Here is a 20,526-nt window from a genome sequence, read left to right as displayed (position 1 = left end):
TAGGGCAAAAACAACTAGCCCGTGTTTCAATTAAAACAATCAATCTCACAAATTACATTTGTGTTGCTTGTCTTTTGCGTCTTTCTCTCTCCGGCAATGACTGAACCAAGGTCACATTTTTTAATCTTGGTTACGTTTAAAATGTTTCAGTTTGGGCCAGTGACGTGGTTGTTTTCCTTTCATACTGGAATCCTGGTTTCTAACTCAGGCGTTGGCGCTTGACAAACACAGGTTGAACTGAGCAAATCACTTTATTTCTCAGTGTCCTAAATTGCACATATGTGTAATGCCACATATGTGTAGTGCATTCTATATTAAATGCATTTGTATATTGTAATTGCCCCATAAATCTTGAAAATAAATGTACTAAATACTGGCCCAGTTTTCTGTACCACCCACCATCCATCACAGCCTGCGATCTGGTTTCAGCCTGATACCAACCACATACTGTGCTAGGCACAACACATTGCGTTTCAGAGGCTTCTGCTGCAATGACAATGTTGCTTCTTATGTGCTGCTCATTTGTATGGGTTTACACTGTATCAAATGCTCAACTTGAAATATATATGTCGAGATGGATCAACATTTTTCAGCAGAATAGAATCAGTGGCATTTGTTGTTATTAGCAAAACATGGCACATACGTCCACGGAAGATCAGTTTAATTTCCACGAGAAGATAAACAAACAATAGGATTTTCAGTACTTCTGTGAAAACTGGATGACGATTATCGTAGTGGGAAGATATGGCAAAAGGAAGTACTTTAATTACACAGGATAACTAAAGAACGGTCATACACCATACCTGAGGCTACAACACAACAACCAAGGCACTTGGAAATAATCGTATGGAGGCCTCAAGGACGAGCTTAGGTTCCTTTTGCTACATTAGGCCACTATGCCCTCTCCAGTGGGGAAAATCAAGCACAAGACGGTATTATTAACTTAAGCGACCATTGACTATGCCTTCAATGTGCAGGCATTTAAGGGATGATACCAAAGAGCCAGCACCATGATGTTACGCTATTGCATCCTGGGAAATGCCACTGTCAGCCGCCTTGTTTTAACAAATGCAAGAAAATGCGATATCTAGGTGAACGCTCATGCCGAGTTAAAAAAACATTTTTTTAAGAAAGGTATATCCGTTCAAGACTCTTCAACCCCCTGTAGTTGCTTCTACGCTTCTCAAAACTTTTTCTCCTACTAAAAAATTTTCAGAAAACAGCCTTACTTTTCCCCCCCAGCAGCGCTTAGAGCTGTGCACACAACATTTCCCTTCCCCCTCCAGCCTGCATGTCCCAAAGCCCTGACATGCTCCCTGCATTGATTGGGGCTATCTAATTATCGCCCATCTGCTTTCTTAATTAAACATGATTGTAGCAGTGTTTTTAGTTTCATCTGCTCTTTAGGGGGACCCCGGAGAGTAAAGGCAGCACTACTGAGCCATGAGAGCGGGGTACGCCCCGCCCTCTCTCCCCACTGGATATAGGCTTCGTCTACATCAACAGGCCACGAGCGGGGGCACCATCTCATACTGTAACAGATTTGCACACATTGCAGAATATTACAGGAGGGGGCTGTTAAGAGAGTTGAGCAGAATAACTTATTTTCCTCAGCTATGCATCTATTAATAATATAAATAATATAAATATGTTGTGTGAGGGAAATAGATATTTTACACCAGTAAGAGCCAGATGTATGAAACCTTTTTATGGGGGTGTGCCCACAAGTGTTTACCAAATGCAAACCAGACCCATTAAAAGAATTGGCAAGATGGAGAAAAATATGTAGAATAATTTGTATCAAGCACGTACCCTCCTTAATCTGAGACTGTCTTTGTGGGGCCTTCATATGGATATCAGTAGAGGGTAACCGCTGCTACCCCTTCACTTGTTTTTTGGTTCCTGACACTGCCTTAGCTACCCCTGGTCTCAGAGGTCATGAAGGCAATGACAGGGAAAACAAGAAAGCTGCCGTATGAGTAAAATTTAATTTCTGTGGTTTCCACACTGTTCTTCACATTTCCGCTAAGAAGCAAATGTGAGGCCACAGGGAGGCTAAATTTCACGTAACAGCTAAACCATATGATAAGATGGCGGGAGCCACAGTGTTTGTAATGTTACCCCTGCTTACAGGGGCTTTTATGTTTTTACTTTAACAGCCATTTCTTCAAAGATTCAGGTAACGCACTTGAAATTACCAGGTCGTAGAACTAAAGACACACCATTGGCTTGCATTCTTTCTCATTAAGCTAAAACATTCTCCAGACACCAGCTGGGGGGATACTGGGGCGTGGAAGATATGCACATGTGTCTGCTTGTATAGACACCACAACCTCATACAGACCAAAAAGAACCCCATTTTAGGTCTCGCCGAGGCAGCGCTTGCACTATCTCTTCGAGGCATGTTGTATTCAGAATATGGGCTTTAAGTTCTAAGCTCCGCCTAGCGCTTCTAGTTGGTTGTTTGGCCTGCCTTTTGGAAATTCATTTACTGTGGTTGGTCAATAGTGTCCATCGGTCCTGCCTTTGGGTGCTTGGTTCCCTCACACCGTACAACACCCATTGTTTCTTTTGATTTGGCCATCTGTTGCCTTCTCGCTCGCAAACAGACCCCCACCCTGCCATTATAGCTGTCGTCCTTCCTGGTTTTCTTTGCAGTGCATCTTTACTTTTGTAGCTATCTTGGCACACCGCGCTTTACTTTTAAACATATTAAGCTAAACCCCGGAGTGCCGCGATTTCTACAAGAGTAAATAAATAGAAACAAAATACGCCGCCCCCACAACTTATTTTTTCAATGTATTAACATTTGTATCAATGGTGGCACCCTGCGCTTTAGCTTTAAACATCTAAAGCTAAAGCACAGCATGCTGCGATTGCTACAAACGCCAATAAATAGAAAAACAAAGGCAGGTGAACTCTGCACACCACTCTTTACTTGTAAACATCTTAAGCTAAAGCGCAGCATGATGTGATTGTTAGAAAAGTAAATAAATAGAAAAAAACTGCTAACATTCAACTATAAAAAATATTTATTGACTTTTGTACCTATGCTACTGTAAGAATATGTAAAAAAAAGTTAAAAAAATAATCTAAAAAACATTCTCATTTGCAAAGCCAATAGCTTTAAACTAAACTAATGTGAAACCTATTGCATCGCAAATGTTTGTTTTATAATTGCAATGCAACTCGTATTAAAACTTTATATTTACAAAGTAGTCCAGCGTATAATGCATTCCATAGCATAGCTATGGGTAACAATTACGTTTAAAGGGCACCAGACTAAGGGATGGTGTGCTTGGAACCTTATTAGAACTATATAACTTCTATATCAATCATGCTACCATTTCTTAAAAGATTTAAAAAGCGGAGACCTTGCTTTAGGTAAGCAGCAAATTTACTGTTTCATCTTGCTCAGTGATGTGTCAGAGCACAAAGTACAAATTAACTTAATTAAAGAGTTTGCATCCCATTTTCTTAGTGGTTCCTTCTTGGAGAGCACATGGGTCCATAAAGGGCATCATTAATTAGGCGCCAAAAGATTCTGTTATATGGGTCAAAACAGGGGATTTTGAAGTTTTATTTGGAGGCTGAACATTAGACGTTTAAGAAACCAAAGGACATTTTTAGATACTACATAACCGAGTTAATTTACTTGAACCTTCGTAGGCGATCGCCTCCGCTTTTATTTTATCTACTCGCGCACCTGTGTCGGAGGTGGTATATGGTGGCAGATTTTGACAGTTTTCTTTCGTAGCACATTTTGTTGCCGCTTATTTAAATACCCTAGGTCCCTAATTAAAATGTATATGCCTAGCTTTTACTTTTGCAATATTATCAGGTTGATAAGAGGGTTCAACAAGGTTAAAGTGCTCATCGCAGACAAGGTCACATGCAGGTCACAGGTTCGAATCGTGGCACGACTAACTCAGTCCGCCTTCCTTTGTGGCTGGTAATTGACTACCATGACACTGAGTAGCAGTACGAGCTGTTGTTTTACAATGCTTACAAATGATAGAAAAGTGATGTCTAGCCTTCTCCCTCCCACTCTCCTTTTAATGCTCTCTGGATTGTCTCATCAGCCCACACTCCTCCTTCCTTTCTCTTAATCTCTCCTCTTGCATCATGATTTGTAGATTTCTGCCTTTTGATTACATATTGACGAATTTTAAAACATCTTGGCTTTTAGGTTACATTATTTGCCATGTAGAAGTTCTTGAACTGATTCACTTGAACTCAGTGGTATATGTGAATCCCATTTTTCCTCTACTCTCTTCTGCTGCTAGTGTATGCACTGGAAATGGACCATGTTTCTGGTGTGTATCAGCAAAAACCAAATTGTCCTCCTTGTCAGAAACCTTCCCAGTCTAATAGGAAGAAAGTGCTGTCCCCTCTTTATTTTAGTGGCTTTGTTTAGCTAGGAGGGATGGATTGGTACAGATTTGTCTAAGCCTGTGTCACCCCTTTAGGAACTGAGTGGCAGGAGACAGGGGTTGCTGGGTATTGGAAATGACCAACTTTTGTGTGGTATTCCCCAAGGTTTTTGTATTCACTACTCTTTTTGTTGACATTAGGACTCTGCACATTTACCCCAGCTAACCAGCAGTAAAGGGCTTGTGCGCTCCCTTCCAAACATGGTAAAGTTAGTATAAACCCGATTAGCACATTTAATTTCCATAAAAATACCTAGTAATTGGTATTCCATGTACCCAGGGCCTGTAAATTAAATGCTGCAGATGGGCTGTAGCACTCATTGTGCCAGACGCTTTAGGAGCACTGAAAAATATGTCACAGGAATGCACCTGCAGCCTGTAGTGAAGTTTTCAACTGCCATTTTGACCTGACAAAATAAACCTTTTTGCCAGGAATAAACCTTCAATTTTAGGTGGAGACTAGAGAGTGCATGCGCTGTCTGGAAGAGCTGTTGTATGTACTTATAGGACTTGCCTGCTTCTGCCTTTGCTTAGGTACTTTTTTTCTTTTCAACTGCCTCTATTTAATTGTCTTGATATAAAACGACCAGTAGAGGTCAGTAAAATACCAGAATTGCTTTCTACTTGGGGACTATATTTTTATTTTCCTGGCAGCTGCCTCTATTTAACTTTTTTGATAGAAAATAACCAGCAGAGGTCAGTAAAATACCAGTATCACTTTAGCATGCCCTAGATTCCAGGCCCTAGGAACTTGTATTGAACAAGCACCCATAGACAATACATTTTTTTTCAAATTTTGTATTTTCAGTGTTATGACTACCGAAGGGGCTGATTTTTTTATTAAAAACAGAACTTTGGATAATACAATTTTCCACTGATAGGCAGTATTTCTCTCCATGTGTTGCCATACCTGAATGTGTTCTGCAGTTTGGTGCTTACTTTCCCTCCATGTTAAAGAACAGTAGATGTTTCAGCACCCAGACTAATGTGCTGCAAAACTAAATACATATAAGGTCCCAAAGGCCAGACCAATTGCACTGCAAATGCTTGTTAACACTTCTATGCAGTATTCCCTCTAATTGTTTCCTTTATGTGTGGCAAATAAAGGTGCTCCATGCACTAAAGCTAAGACTGCGTCCACTGAAGACAAGCAACTACTTAGTATGCAAACAGGTGTGGCATGCAAGCTACCAAAAGCAGTGGCTTGGTAAGGGTGCCCTGGGCCCTAATGCAAATGAGAAACAAATGCCCCCTCACATCTGGGTTGGTATTGTAAGACATTCATTACAAGGGCACAGTGGAGTCCTTGCTCCCCTGTTTTAGGGTGCCACTGCATCTTGTGGCCTAATCATTCTACCTACAATTCCTCTTTATTTGCTATCACCTTGGCACTTGCATCTCCTCTTCTCACCTTTTCTTATCCCTCATCCACTTAATCTCTCTCGTTTGCCCTTATCTCCTTCCTCTCTTTTTTAAAAGTTTTTATTTATAAGGTTTTATATAGCGCGAACAAGATCCCGAAGGACATAAGAGCGCTTTACAATAAGTTGGTAGAGAGGACAAAATGAAATATACATAGCAATTGAGGAAAGAAAAAAAAATCAATGCTAAACAGTAAACAATGGTACACGTATAAGGTATAATTTTAAGAAGACAATACGATCCGTGACTGTTAGTTGTGCCAAGGAGCTAGGAACAAAGAAATAACCGCCTTATAGGTGCCTCAACCCCTTAGGGCAAGAATTTGCTCATTAAGAATCTTTTGGCTTCCAGTTTGAAATCTGTCGTCGAGGAGAGTCTGCGCACATCTGGAGGAAGAGAGTTCCAAATTTTTGGGGCAGCACCAGAGAAGGCTCAGTGACAAGTTCTCTTTTTGCTGATGATGATAGGTTTCAGGAGGAGAGTAGAGGCGCTTCTAGATGCCCTCACCCCACAGGATAATTCAAGTTTTTGCGCCAGATACGTGGGAGTATTGTAGTAAAGGGCTTTGTGCATCAGGATTGCAATCTTTAGCTTGATTTGTGCTTCAAAGGGTAGCCAGTTGAGAGATTTAAGGACTGGGATATGTGCCCAAGATAAGAGATTGCACCACCTGCTTGAAATCCTTTTGTGGCAGGAAGGGTTTGATCATTCTGAGTGTCCTCATCAAGTGGTTCGCTCCCTTACAAACATTGCTGATATGAGTCTTCATACTCAGGTGTTTATCAACTGTGACTCCAAGCGATTTGGCTGAGTCTATGATGACCGGAGTGCAGTTGAGAGCCGTAAGGTGAGGCATCCAGAGATCGATCTTGGGGGTACTTTTCTCCATGCTCCTCTTTAGACTCCCTACTTTTCTTTATCTATTTCCTCTCTGCCCACTACTTCCTCGTTCTGTCTCCTCTCATCAATCTATGTCCTACCCTTCTCTCCCACACAAACTCCCTCTAATTTCTCTATTCTCTTCATTCCAACCATACTCTATGAAATCTATATCTTGACTATGCTTCTCTCTCACTCATCTCGTCACTCTTCTTTTCTCCAACCTCCGTGTTTGTTACCTCTTGGTCTTCCTATACCCTTTGGTTGTTTTATTGTCCTTTCCTTCCTTATTTCTTTGCTTCTGTTTTACTCTCCTTTCTAAATCTAACTCCCCTTTCTTTCTTTTCCTCTTCTTTTCTTGCTTCTACATTTCCATAGCTAATCTGATCCATATATGCCACCTTTTCTCTCTATACTCAAATCTCCCTTCATGCTTGCACTCCCAAATCTTCTTTCCTCTACCTCTTTCTATTATTTTTCTCGTTTCCTATCCAGTAACCTTTCTTTCTTTACATTGCCCATTTGTATCTTTTCTCTACTCTCCCATCTTTCAGTCCATTCTGTCATTACTATATCCGTATCTATTTTCTAACGATTTCCCTCTTCCTTTATGTTCTCTACTTCATATCCCAATCTCACCCCTCTGTTCTTTCCTTCCTTAATATCTTGCCTCCACAGTTTACCTCCTCCTTCCAACCCGATGCTTTACACTTCTATTTTATGCCACCCTTTAGGTTTTTGAAATTTCTGCTGCTCTTTTGCCTGATCCATCACATTCCACCCTGTCGCCTAGTCCTCTTTTCTACTTCATTATAAGCTCCTGCATGGCCTATTGAATAAATGCTTGGCCTCTGCTCCGCTGTATCCTCTGTTCTCAGTTCAAGGAGGACCTTGCCTCCCAGTTTGGTTGGACTTTTCCTATTGGAGCACAGTCAAGGCTGATTTGCATATGACTGGGTGCAAACTGAGGTGACATGGTAGGCAAAAGAGCAACGGGTTGGCATGCTACCCGGAATGATTGCCAGTGGTTAGACTTTTTGCTATTCATCGCTTTTTGTGTGTCAGATACTAAATGAACTACAACCAGTGCAGAGGAAATTTGGCCTCTCGCATACCAGGCCATGATGCCTTAGCACTGACTGCAGCAAAAAAAGCCAAGCTCCTGACAAAAATCACATGTTAACATTAAAGTATAGGGTGGCACTCGCTATCTCCTCTGCCCCACTTGTCTAACCTCGTCTAGAATCCTCACAAGGTAATGGGGCACGCGGCCTTGGCCAGACCAGGTGCCTCAAACCTTACCACCACTAAGAAGGTTGCATCAATACCTCACCACTTGTGAAGGCTGTAGAGTACGAGGGATGTAGTTGTTTGGTCTTCTTGTGCTTACTACTCTGGACAAATCTGTGATGTATTCTGATTTGCATTGTGATTCTGGGTACCCTTCTGGACTGCATGATTGATAAGGATGTTGGAAGTAGTGTAGCCTATGTGAAAGGTGTTGCCTTTGAATCATGTCTTGGAACGTATGAAGTTCCGTGAACATCACTGCAGATAAGCACAAGTTGCTGCATACAGAGGGAAAATAGACCTATCATTCTGATAAAACCACTGATGTGAAGTTAGGTAAACTGACACATCAACATTTTTATTTTTAAAAAATGTGGTCCCTATGAGGGGAGCATAGACATGGACTTCCACTGCAATAGTGTCATAAAAACTCCTCTGTGAGTTAATTATAGTTATGCATTAAGTGCATTTATTTTACTAAAATTGTTCACATAGTACAGAAACGATTCAGAAAAGTATGACACAACATTTATGTTCCTTCAAAAACAAGGTGCACTGCGCAGTGGAAGTTATATAGAGCGAATCAAAAATGCGCTTGTGTTATATACAGAAATATATACATGTGACTGATTGGGATAATATATTAAGAATGGCACTCAGGATATGTGTCGAAAAACACAATCAAATTTGAAAATCAGAACACATTTATTAATGTCGAATCTTCAACCCCTTGGCACAATTATTTAGAACAGGGTCATCATCAGGACAAAATAAGAAGAACAGGAGACACCTTAGGATTGGGGCAAAGAGACCCACAACCGAAGATGTATCAATCACTGTTTCATGGGAAAGCCTCAGACAATTGCATGAAAGAAGCAGGGGACAGCGCCACCAATTTCTTGCAGACAAGGATGAGACAGACAGTCAACTACAGCTCGTGTTCAGATTTAAAACAAATAGATTGATAGTGTTGGAAGGTGCGGTTCAATGACTATCAAGGCCCTCAAATGTTCTGGGAGATTATCAGTTGCATGCAATAAATGGGGGTTATTTACGTCTGCACGCTCCGTGAATAAATCATGCGGAAGAGACTTCATAAAAGAGATACTGCCCAGGGCCAGCTTTAGGGCAGTGCGACTGGTGCAGCCGCACTGGGTGCTGACCTGTAGAGAGGTTGCTGACCTCTGGTGTGGGCGCTGTGTTTAGCAATAACTTATAATTGGGGAGATGAGGGGCACTCTTGCCCGGTGGTAGAAGGCTGCCATGGGGTGTGGGGGCGGCAAAAATGATTTTCGCACTGGGCGACGCGAGCCCTGATACTGCCTGTTGCGAGTACTTCAAGAACTGCTTTCCTCATCTAATCAAGGTTTTGTCATGGGATTCGGATGGGTGTATTGCTGTAGCACGCCGGCCGGAACTGTCTCCTTCATCACATCTGGACACGAGCGGCAGTAGATTGCCTATCTCAGCCTTGTCTGCAAGAAATTGGTGGTGCAGTCCCCTGCTTCTTTAATGCAGTTCTCTGAGGCTTAACAACATATTGTCCCAATCAATCACAGGTATTTATTTCTGTACATAGCACAAGCGCACTTTTTATTCACACTATATCACTTCCACTGTGCCATCACCTGTTAGAAGCACCTTGTTTTTGAAGGAATGTAAATGTTGTGTCATACCTTTCTGAATCATTTCTGTACTATATGAACAATGTTAGTAAAATAAATGCACTTACTGCATAACTATAACTAATTTGCAGAGATTTTTATGATACTGTTGCTGTGGAAGTCTAAGGATAAACTTCCCCCACAGGGACCGCCTTTTTTGATAATAATTGCCTGGCCCAGGTTAATGGGTTACTACTTTGCCCCTTTTTTCTAAAACAGCTATATTTTAGGTCACCCCTGAAAAGATAGTTCTTTGTAAATTTTCTGATTTAGCACTCTGCAAGACCCATAAATAAATAATAGCTGTTCGAAAAAGTTTAGACATTCTTTTCAGTTCGGAACACAACTACAGAGATGTGGCATGCTCCATTCCAGACACAAACCATTTCCTATAATGCTTAAGATGCCCATCCCTTTGGTTTCTTCATTGCCTTCTGATTTTACACAGTACCACAACATTTGCTCTGCATCGGTCATTTAGTAACCTTGCATTAACTTGCAGTAAGAACCCAAAGTGTCCTAATAATATTGACAAGTACCTGTTTAGAGATTCGGGTCCACATTTACTAACACTTAGCCCTGAGTTTGCATCACAGAAGTGACACAAACCCCAGCATACAGGCTTGTGGTGGGATTTACTTTCCAACGCAAATCATGATTTGTGTGGGAAAGTTGCCCACAGTAACGCAAAGTAGCAGTAGGCCATAATTTATGCCTATTTTTTGTACTGGAAGAATCCCCTTCTAGTACAAAACCTAGGCTTGAAAGAACCCCTACACCCTTATTCTAAGGCCAGGGCCACTGGAATTATCCAAGGGCGTGGCTTTCTTTGCATAATTATGGATTTGCCACGTGCCACAAAATCCCTCATCTACAGCTTTCAACCCCAAAAAAATTGTAGCTCAAATGGGTCAAAAGTTACTTAAAAAATGAGACTACCTGTTGTGCTCAAAGGTTGACTGGTCATCGTTCAGGTGCTAATTGTTGTATTTGGGTGTTAAATTGGTACTTATGAGGAACAACTTTTGCCCAGACAGTTTTAGCATGTGTGAAAATGACTAAATGTGCTGCTTTTTGCCACATAATTTACCCTTCCTTGTCTCTTAAAATAACCATGACGCATGATTTGGTCCTCTCCTACCCCATAATTCCAGTGACCCTGACTATGGTGCAAGGTACAGGTGGGTGAGCCAATACATTAACATGGACAGCTGATCCAAGGGAAGGCTCTAGCATTTAGGAGCCAATTGTAGGAAGCTGGCTTAGTATATGATGCACACTTATTTAAATGATGCACCTTGCACTAATCCAGGCAACCCTTTTGGTCGTTTTAGTGGTCTTTGATAACTGTTGAAAGCTCTCAAAGTGGTAGCTATGGAGAGCAACCTTCGGGCTTATTTCGAGGGAGTGCTAAGCAGCTTGTTTTACCAGTTCAATCATGAGTGTAGGTTAAACGAAAAATAACCACACATTGTATATATACAAATATGTCTATTTATTACACAACTCTCACTAACACATTGGCATATCTCCTACCTGGAGATATCAACACAAATACATAATACTTCAATACAAATAGCTAAGTAAGCACAAAATACAGTGGTCTCCGGGGAAACCAAACGATATACCAAAAAAGTGGAATGCGAACTGCGACCAAAGTCGGGACTTGGACCAGGAGACTCAGAGGAGCTGGGGACACAAAGAACCACCCAAGATAAGCAATCAGGAACCCCACGGAGGCTGTGTGCCGAGTCGAAACACAGCAGTGTGTCCAATAGAAGTCAACGGGGAAGTCGCGGTTGAAGTTTTTAAGAAGAAGGACCCTTCCAAGTGAACCCTGAAGAAACCCTGTGGAAGACAGAAGGTTGGAGAGTCATTCAACCCATGGATACCCCAGGAACTAGGATACCTACACCCGGGAAGCGAAGGGACGTCGGAAACTGCCATTGACCACAATGGAGGACTTCAAAGATGATGCCACTGGAGAAGACTGTGAAAGAGTCTGGTGGAATCCAAGGGTATATTCTTGAAGTGAAGAGCCTGTAAGCAGAGAGGGCAGAGTCTATGCCAATCAGAGGGGACCAGGAGGCATGGAAGAGCAATGCCCACCGAAGTGTTGACAGTTACCTTGTCGCTACAACTGTAAGGACCTGGCAATGCGTAAGAAAGCCAGGAGCTGGGAACACGCTTTCCCCACCTTAGAAGTCAAGAACCAGGGGTTCGGTGTCCAGCAGGAACAACAACAAGCCTTGGCAGTTGCAAATGGCTTGGCGAATGAAGAAAGAGCAACGATGGGACCAGCAAGGTCCTAGGGACTCACCACAGGCATGAGAGTCAGTGCAAGCCGCAAGCAAGCAGGTGAGTCCACTGGAGCAGAAGAACACCCTCAAGAGGACCCACAGGCTGAAGGCACAGAAGTTACAAGAGGACCTCGAGCTGCTCACCAAGAAGGAAGGCCCAAGATGCAGAGGAAGTGGTGAGGATGCTATAGTTAGCAGGAACAGATGCTGGAGCTTCTTGTAGCCTGAAGATCCCTGGAGAGCAGAGCCAACAAGCCTTGGTAATTTAAAGTCGACGCTGTGCATAGGGGTTTGGTCCCAGCGGTTCTGATGAGGGACACTGGCCTCAAAATTGCAGAGAAGACAAGCCTTGAGGGAGCTGCAGAATTACCACCTGTTTTACTGAGCCTTTTGAAGTCCGTTAGACTTTAGGAGCAGTAGACAAGTCAAATTCCTTGTGGTGCCTGCAGATGCAGGGGAGTGACTCCTTCACTCCAAGGGAGATTACTTTGGGTGTCCTTGATGCCCACAGGTCTAGTGAAGATCCTGGATGAAGCACAGATACAGACGATGAAGAAGGCTTGCAGAACAACAAGAACAGGAGCAGCAGTAGTCGTCCTTGATGCCGTCTTGGTTCCAGGCGAAGTCAAGCGAAGTCCAAGTGTCTAGAAGAGTGACGTGATTTCAGTCTTGAGTCTTGTCCCATGGTGAATCTAAGGACCCACCCACAGGAAGTCCATAAGTACCCTAAGGAAAGGGTTGGAACAACTCAAGCGTTAATGCCAGAGGAAGGGCAGTACTGAGGGGAGGATACACCCATGTTCTTTGTCCAGTTTCATGCCAGAGCAGGAGCCAAGGGCTCCCCTGAACTGGTTTAAACTGGAGTATGCAATGAGGGCACCAAATGTGCCCTTCAAAGCAGGCTAGTGGCACTGGCAAGTGCCCCCAACCCAATCCACTAAGTCCTGTATGAGAGGTGGTCACAACTCCCTGCGTCAGGAAGCCTATTGTTCTACCTTCCTCTGCTCAAGCTTCACTCAGAAGCAGGAGGGCAGAATTGTGTCTGTGGTCGGCAGCAGCACTAGCTTACTGTCAGACCCTGAAAAGCTGTAACTGGGAGTACAGGGGGGTACCCCAATGGAGCCCCCAGTACATGGGATTATACTTCCAACACTGGAATAAGAATATGGGTATGATTCCAACATGTTTGATACCAAACATGACCGGCTTCAGTGCAGCCACTATATAGTGAAACATCTCATTATGACTGATGTCCATTTTATGTATCAAAATGGCTGACCGCACTTACTTAGCAAAGAGAATCAACTCTGGGGTTTGTAGGGATGTCCTGCTCATTGAGGGGCACCCTCACACTTATAACCTAGCACCCTGCCTTAAGGACGGAAAAGCCTGCCATGGGGGGTGACTTATAAGTTTTAAGTATAGTGACCTCAGAAATAAGACAATGTATGTTTGTTGTGAGAGATGCAAGCACCAACTCACGCAAGCTGCAATGGTAGGCCTGTAGTCACATTTTAAGTGAACTCCCATGGGTGGCACTGTTCATGTGCAGCCCATGGGAGACCCCTTGGATACCTATACCCAGGGCACCTTAGTACCATATACTTGGGAACTTACAAGGGTACACAAGTAGCCAATTGTGGATGTACAGAATTACTTACAATGGTGAATTTAGGGAGAAGACACAGTGACCTAGGTCCTGAATAACATAATCCCAATCAGACTAGTCAAAACATACACACCCCCTAGCAAAAGATGGGGGTAACTATGAAAGCATATCCTACTCTCCTACACCCATGAACATGCTGAGCTATGAATATATTTGCTATGTCAATCATGCAGCACAGATCATGTGAGAATATGGTAAGGTGTCTTCAAAATTCAAAAAAATTTAAACCTTCACTACTTTCACCTTAGTCAGGGCACTGGATTATTGCGATTCTGTGGCTGTGGCTTTTTCCTCCAAATTAAGGATTTGCCGCATTTGTCGCTTTTTCCACATAATCATCATCTTCTGCTTAATCTGCTGATTTTAAAAATGTGCTTATAGCTTAAATGGATCAAAAGTTACAATAAATGTGGCAACGTGTGTTTGCACGCAATGGAAGGCCCTTCGCAAAGGTTAACTGGTCATCTTTCAGTCACATATTTCTGCATTTGATGTTAAACTGTTAGTAATGAGGTGACATATTTGCACAGACTGTGTTACCACGTGTAAACTTGTGTAAAAATTTGAAAACAATGAATAAATATTATAAAAAATATGCTGCATTATGCTAATTAATTAGCATTTTTTACTGCATAATTTAGTCAAGCCTGTCACATAATTTGGCACTTTCGTGCAGCATAATTCCAGTATTCCTGACTTTAGTGCATCATAAGATTATGTGCTAAGTGTTTATTAAAAGTGAGAGTTTTTTTTAATTGAACTGATAAACGTTTCTGACCCCCCAAATGACAATGCTATTCATGAACTAAAGACAAGTCAGGGATCATGTGTCCTTTATATGTGGCCTAGATTCTAATTATAGATGGGCAACTTTATAGGCTATTAAATCAAATACAAGTGATATATCGTACTGTGCACAGCAGGAACTCATGTACTTGAAGGTGCCCTCATATCTATAGATTGACAAAAGCGGAGGATGGTGAACACGCATTTGCAGTTTTATATAGCAAACATGACCGGAAAATATTGGAGCACTTTACTCGAGCCCTGGGAGTGATACCTGTTTTCTCAGTTCCGAAGTCAGCAGCTCTGGCAGGTAATACCACATACTCACCCTCTCTTTGCAGTGTGAAACAAAATCCCACGGGTGTGTTTATTTCACACTGACTGCTTCATGAAGCACTCTGAACCTAAAATCAAAGAAACAGACCCTTTTGTAATTGATGGATTTTCTGAGCCTCCTATTGCGCCTGCCATGAAAAGAGACAAAGATAGTTTTCACCCTCACCCCTTTTATGTTCTTTAAGCCTGTAAGTGGCGAGCACACTCCCTGAGAGTGTCTGTGCACTGAAAAAAGCAAGGCTGTCCTCGCACAGCCTACAGGGAACATAGCTTATAGGTCACCCCTAAGGTAGGCCATAACGGCTGATAGGGAAGGGTGCATGATATTTCAAAATTAGCACATGTGTACCGAATTTTTATATATCCTGGCATTGAAAACCTCCCAAAGTTATTTTTCACTTTAGCAAGGGTAGCTCTCCCATAGACTAATACTAGGTTATCTTATTACACTGAATAAGTGATAATTTCAGTTTGGGAACGGATGAATACTTTTTCTGCTGCACAGTCACAACCACCAAACTCATGCAAAGCCTCCAGACAATCCAGAATGCAGCAGCCAGACTGATCCTCAACCTGCCCAAGAGGACATGCATCACCCTGCACCTGAAGGACAGCCACTGGCTCCCTGTGTTGAAGAGAGGCCACTTCAAGCTTCTGACCCACGCATTCAAAACCCTCCATGACCAAGGACCAGCCTACATGAACCAACGACTGCACTTCTATCGACTAACCAGGAATACCAGCTCCGCACACCTTGCACAGACACCATGTATCCGCTGCTGCTGCTCCGGAGGACACTCCTTCTCCCACTTGGCTGCCAAAGCCAGGAACTCCCTCCCCCTTCACCTCTGCATCACACCCTCACTTACCCACTTCAGCAAGAGAATCAAGAACTGGCGCTTCATCTTATACCTACAGCACAGTGCCTGGATACCCTCTGGGTTGATTAACCACGCTATACAAGTACGACTTGATTGATTGATACTTCTTCCACTCTTTTGAATTGCAATTTAAAGTCCTCTTTAATGGCAAAGTCGAATTTTAAGTTACTATTCTGAAAATGCCACTTTTAGAAGGTTGCCATTTTCCTGCCTAAACAAAATATGCCTTTCTGCCAGTGCCCGGGGTCACTTGAATTTTCATAACTCCCCGGTGGTGTAATGTGTATTCCTTCCAGATACAGAGCAAAAGGGCCCTGGGATAGAGAAGGGTATTCCCTCTCCTGTGCAGGATTGCATAGGAGTTGTACTCAGCCCTTCATGAGCTACAAAGGGTAGCCCGTGCCCACCCCATCCTGATTTCTTAAGATGCCCGCCCTGTCACTTGGAAAAGCAGCCCACGCCTGGGCTTTCCTGCCCTTTGTTACCCTAGACAGACTAGAGCCAAAACCAGGGGAAAAGAGACAAACAACCAGAACCAGCTAGGTTTAGACAAATGTGGTGAGCTCCACACAGGTTGGAACTGGGTATAAACGTGGCACCCTCATAACCCCTCATCAGAACCCTCGCAGACTTCAGCCTTGCTGTTAAAGAAGGAGGACATAACCTGCTTTCTGTGAATCCAGGGCCCCAGAAGTGACTCCAAGAGTCAGTTGGTTTACCTCCTGTTTGAGCTACAGGGACACAACAAGCGTCCAAAGGCCTTTCCTGCTTTCCAGCTGATCAGTACCAACTGTACCTGCCCTTGTCCCTTTGCTGCCTTTTGTGGGAGTGAGTCCTGACCCTCTAACTGCTGTCCTCAAGGCCCTGGACCCTTCACAGGAGTCAGAGTGTACTTATCCCTTCCTAACTGAAGGTTCCATCAGATCTGACAGTAAGTGCCACAGTGCCCTGCAAATCTGCACAGCTCCTACCCGAAGGCTTCATTGGATCTGATGCGGAGCGATGTAAAGCCTCGCAGAGCCTTTCTGCAAAGACATTGAATCAAGGACAAAAGCTGCAACTCCCAGCGGGCCAAACTCTGCTCAGTACCCTGTCCACGCTCCATCACAGTCAGCCTGAACCTGTAACTTTGCCACGGCCCGGTGCGACCGGATAACCGCCATTGAGCTTTGTGCCTTTTGGGTGTTATTTTGTACCTAAATCTTTAAAAACTCATAACTCAACTGGTTCTACTGATTGCATTTTTATGATTTTGTGTCATTTTTAAAAAAATACTCTCTAGTTTTGTAAAATGGATTGGGATTATTCCTGTGTTGTATTTTCACTTTATTACTGTTTGGGTACTGCATAAATACTTTACATATTGCCTCTAAATTAAACCTAGCTGCTTTTTGTCAAGCTACTAAAGGGCTAAGCACAAGTTTATTTAGTGACTTGTTTGGTTTACCCTAACAAGAAATGTGTTAATGTTTTGTGTGGGGCTCTCAGTCCTCTTCACTAATAACCCAATTTATTTAACTGAAAAATGGACTTAAAATCTGGGAAATAGGCAAGAACAGAGGGAACGAAAAACTGCTTTATAATCCAAACTTTCACATAACTAGTTAGTGAAGGCATGGCTCATGTCTGATGATGCTTGACCTCAGACACAGAACTGATTCGATAAAACAAGAAAACTGGTCAAGGAGTTGGCAACTCTGGTGCGGTGCGATCAATTTCACAGTCATTACCTTGCAAAGCTGACACAGATGGGGATAGCATAGGATTGGGAACCAGTTGCTAGGTGCCATGACTCAGAGAAAGGTATTGACGTTTAAAGGGTTTTCAGGGTATCAAAAATGTGATTAAGAATATGGTATTTGTGGCTGATTATCTCCACGTGGGTTATCAGGGTTGGTGTTAGTAGTATTTAAAAGTAGGTCAGTAATATGCCAGTGGTGCATAGGATTTATCACATGCTCTTATATGCATGCTGAAGTCTAGTTTAATACGAAGCTTCCATTTGTTTGGTGGCCATAATAAGATACAATGAAAAACATGTAGGCTACTGATGTATGAAAAGCAGATACAATATTCATCTGTGTGGTATCACCCACTACAGACAGAAAATGCACTACTAAGATAAAATGTTATGTGTAAAAGATGTACATCAGGATGACCTTCCTTTGGATTGACAACACATTAAGGTGCAAACTTATTATAAATCACATTTACGTGCACAATTTGTAGGAGCAAAAATCATAATTAAACACAAAAAATTAAGGTGCTATGCGGTGATTCCACTCCGGGTAGCAATGGATTGCAAAAAGTGGTTTCACGCCAATTAAATAAACAAATATTGTTTACCAAACTAAATGGAGTCCACCATCTTATATTTCTAAAAATAAAAGAGAAGAAAATGACGTCCACAAAATTCCGTAGGCATGTGCAGTAAAGCACGCGTTTGTATACCTCATCACTACATTATGATGCCACTGGCAGCAGTGGCTGCGTTTTCGCACCTTTTTTCACTTGTTTTTCCAAAGCAAGATCTATTGGCTTTACCAATGCTTGAGTCCTGTGTTGCTTCTTCCTTCCTTAGTTCCCTTTGTACCCAATGCCATCGCTTCCATCCTTTCCTCTTCCCGTCAGTGTTTCTTTATTCTTTTGTCTCCCTTCTTTCCTTTCATCGCTCTTCAAGTCTTCAAATTCTTACGCCCTCTCTTTTTTACCCCGTTCCTTCTGTACTTCTGTACTTCCTTCCAGTCTTGCTACCCCTCTTCCTTCCGTTATCTATTCCCTCCTTCCTATCTTACTTCACACCATCTTTATTTTACCCTTCATGTATTCCTTCCTCTCATCCTCCAGCTCTTCCAGCCCCAACCCTTCTCTCTTTAGTATGCCTTTTTATATTGTACACTTTGCTTTACCTGCTCTTGCTCTGTCTTGTAATTGTAACTCCTTGTTTCTCCTTTCTTGTCTTTTCTAACAGCTCTGAGAAGCAGCTACACTTGCAACCTTTGTCACGTGGTCCTAAACTCAATTGAACAGTACCATGCACATCTGCAGGGAGCCCGACACCAGAGCAAGTAAGTAAAGAGAACTGCAGCAAAACACCCCCTCAAAGAAAAAAGTGTCCTCGCTCTTCCGTCCGAGCCTGCTCTGCATTGTGAACAGTACATTCACCACCTTCAAACCATAAAGATATTCTACCATGTCCTCATCCCTGTGGCCAGGGCTTTTGGGTGAGTCGGGTCTCACCGGGTCTGAGCACTAGCAGTTTTTAGGTCGAGCCTTGGAGAAAGCATGCGAAGCATGTTGAGTCCAGCTCGACAACTATAGCCGTCTGTCTCCAGGGAATCTGAGACAGGGGCCGGGCACGAGCGTCGACTTAACCTCATGGCGCGCACGCCCAGCCCCTGCCTCAGATTCACAGCAAGACAGGCTCTCGCCCGCGCGCGTACACAGCCTCACTCGCGCATGTGCACACAGACACACACTGCATAAACACACACACACGCACGCACGCAGCACCCCCCACTCACCTGGCTCTTTTGTCGCGACTCCCCTGGTATCTCCGCCGCATCACTTGGCCTGGATTGCATAATTCGAACGGCACTCAACAGCCGTGCGCCAAGACCGAGTGGAAGCGGACGCCGCGTCCCCAGCGCACTCCTTGCCTGTAGCAGCCGATCCTGTGGTGGGTCTATTTTCAATCGCACTGGATGATTGGAGGCTACATCGGGCCTCACGCTCTCCGATTGGTTAAGAAAAAAAAGAAAGGCCGGTGAAATAATCCAACTCTGCCATTGGTTAGAGTAGTGTGGGCGAGTGTTCTGTCTTTTGCTTCCGGTGATATTACTGGGCTAGAGAATGGTGCTAGTGATAGATATGTGTACTCTGATTGGGCGAATCATTCATCCCACACGAGTATAGTAAACGAAGAGCCCAGTCCTGATTGGTAGGCGATCTCCGGGACTTCGTTGTGGTTGGCTTCGAGCCGGTTACCTTACATCTGCACGTGTGGTGTTTTCTGAAGCGGGAAAATGGCGGCGGTGACAGCAGCTGGTAGGGCGCCCGGTACCGGCGGGAGTGGTGTATCCAGTGGTAGAGATTTCAATTGTGTCCCCGAGGTGGCTGATTGCCTGGGAGCTGTGGCCAAGCAGGGGTAAGTGATGCGAGCAGGAGTAACAAAAGGAGGGGTAAAGGGGATGTAACGAGGAAAGTGAGGGAACCCAGTTTGACAGCATGTGAGGCTACAAAGGACTAGTGGGAGGGCATGTTAAGGTTATAGGATCAGCAACGGTTTTGACAGGGTTACCGGAGCCTCTTACGTGTTCTCGATAAAGTGGCACAGGATGGCCGTGGGTTTGGAGACATTGGAACTGTACAGTTGAAGTTTGAGGCACAACGTGGGTGGAACTTTCGGGGCAATGCTCTCTTGGACTTATCGCACGAATTGTAGACTGTACTACTACTTCTGTAGCCGTAGATGCATTTTATGGATGATTAGATGGGGACTAGGAGTTTTGCAAGGAATTCACAAACCTCCGTTACATTTACGTCATGCTAACTCCCCTTTATTCAATAATTCATTGTCTGCATAATATGACTTGTTTAAATTACTATGACGTACTTTATGTGCCAAGCTGTATATGGCCCTAGTCTTTCTCACCTCTTCCTGATAGCGGGGTTTTTATGCAGGATCTCCAGCAGATCTCTGTGTTCCCTGAAGCACTTCTTGCAAAACCTTTTATGACGGCGTGAGGAGAAAATCACCCCTGTCCTAGTAAGAGCAGATTTGATCGATCTGCAGATACTTATAGAAGCTGACAACATATTAGCGTCAGAGGCATCCACATTTAAACAAATTAAGAAATCAGACTG

The 20,526-nt window shown here is 43.3% G+C and overlaps 1 protein-coding gene across 1 annotated transcript in view; it reads left to right on the top strand.

The window, feature by feature from the left end:
- Nucleotides 1-20,526, top strand: part of LOC144753478 (zinc finger matrin-type protein 4-like) — a 915,282-nt gene that overhangs the window by 790,352 nt on the left and 104,404 nt on the right. The window contains exon 5 of the mRNA XM_078641153.1: nt 18,632-18,728. Coding sequence (XP_078497279.1) covers nt 18,632-18,728 — 97 coding nt within the window. The remainder of the gene's footprint in view (nt 1-18,631; nt 18,729-20,526) is intronic.

The sequence above is a fragment of the Lissotriton helveticus genome, chromosome 5_1 (assembly GCF_964261635.1).
Source record: "Lissotriton helveticus chromosome 5_1, aLisHel1.1, whole genome shotgun sequence".
Taxonomy (NCBI): Eukaryota; Metazoa; Chordata; class Amphibia; order Caudata; family Salamandridae; genus Lissotriton; species Lissotriton helveticus.
The sequence above is the reverse complement of the archived record's forward strand: the minus strand, read 5'-3'. Positions and strand labels throughout refer to the sequence as shown.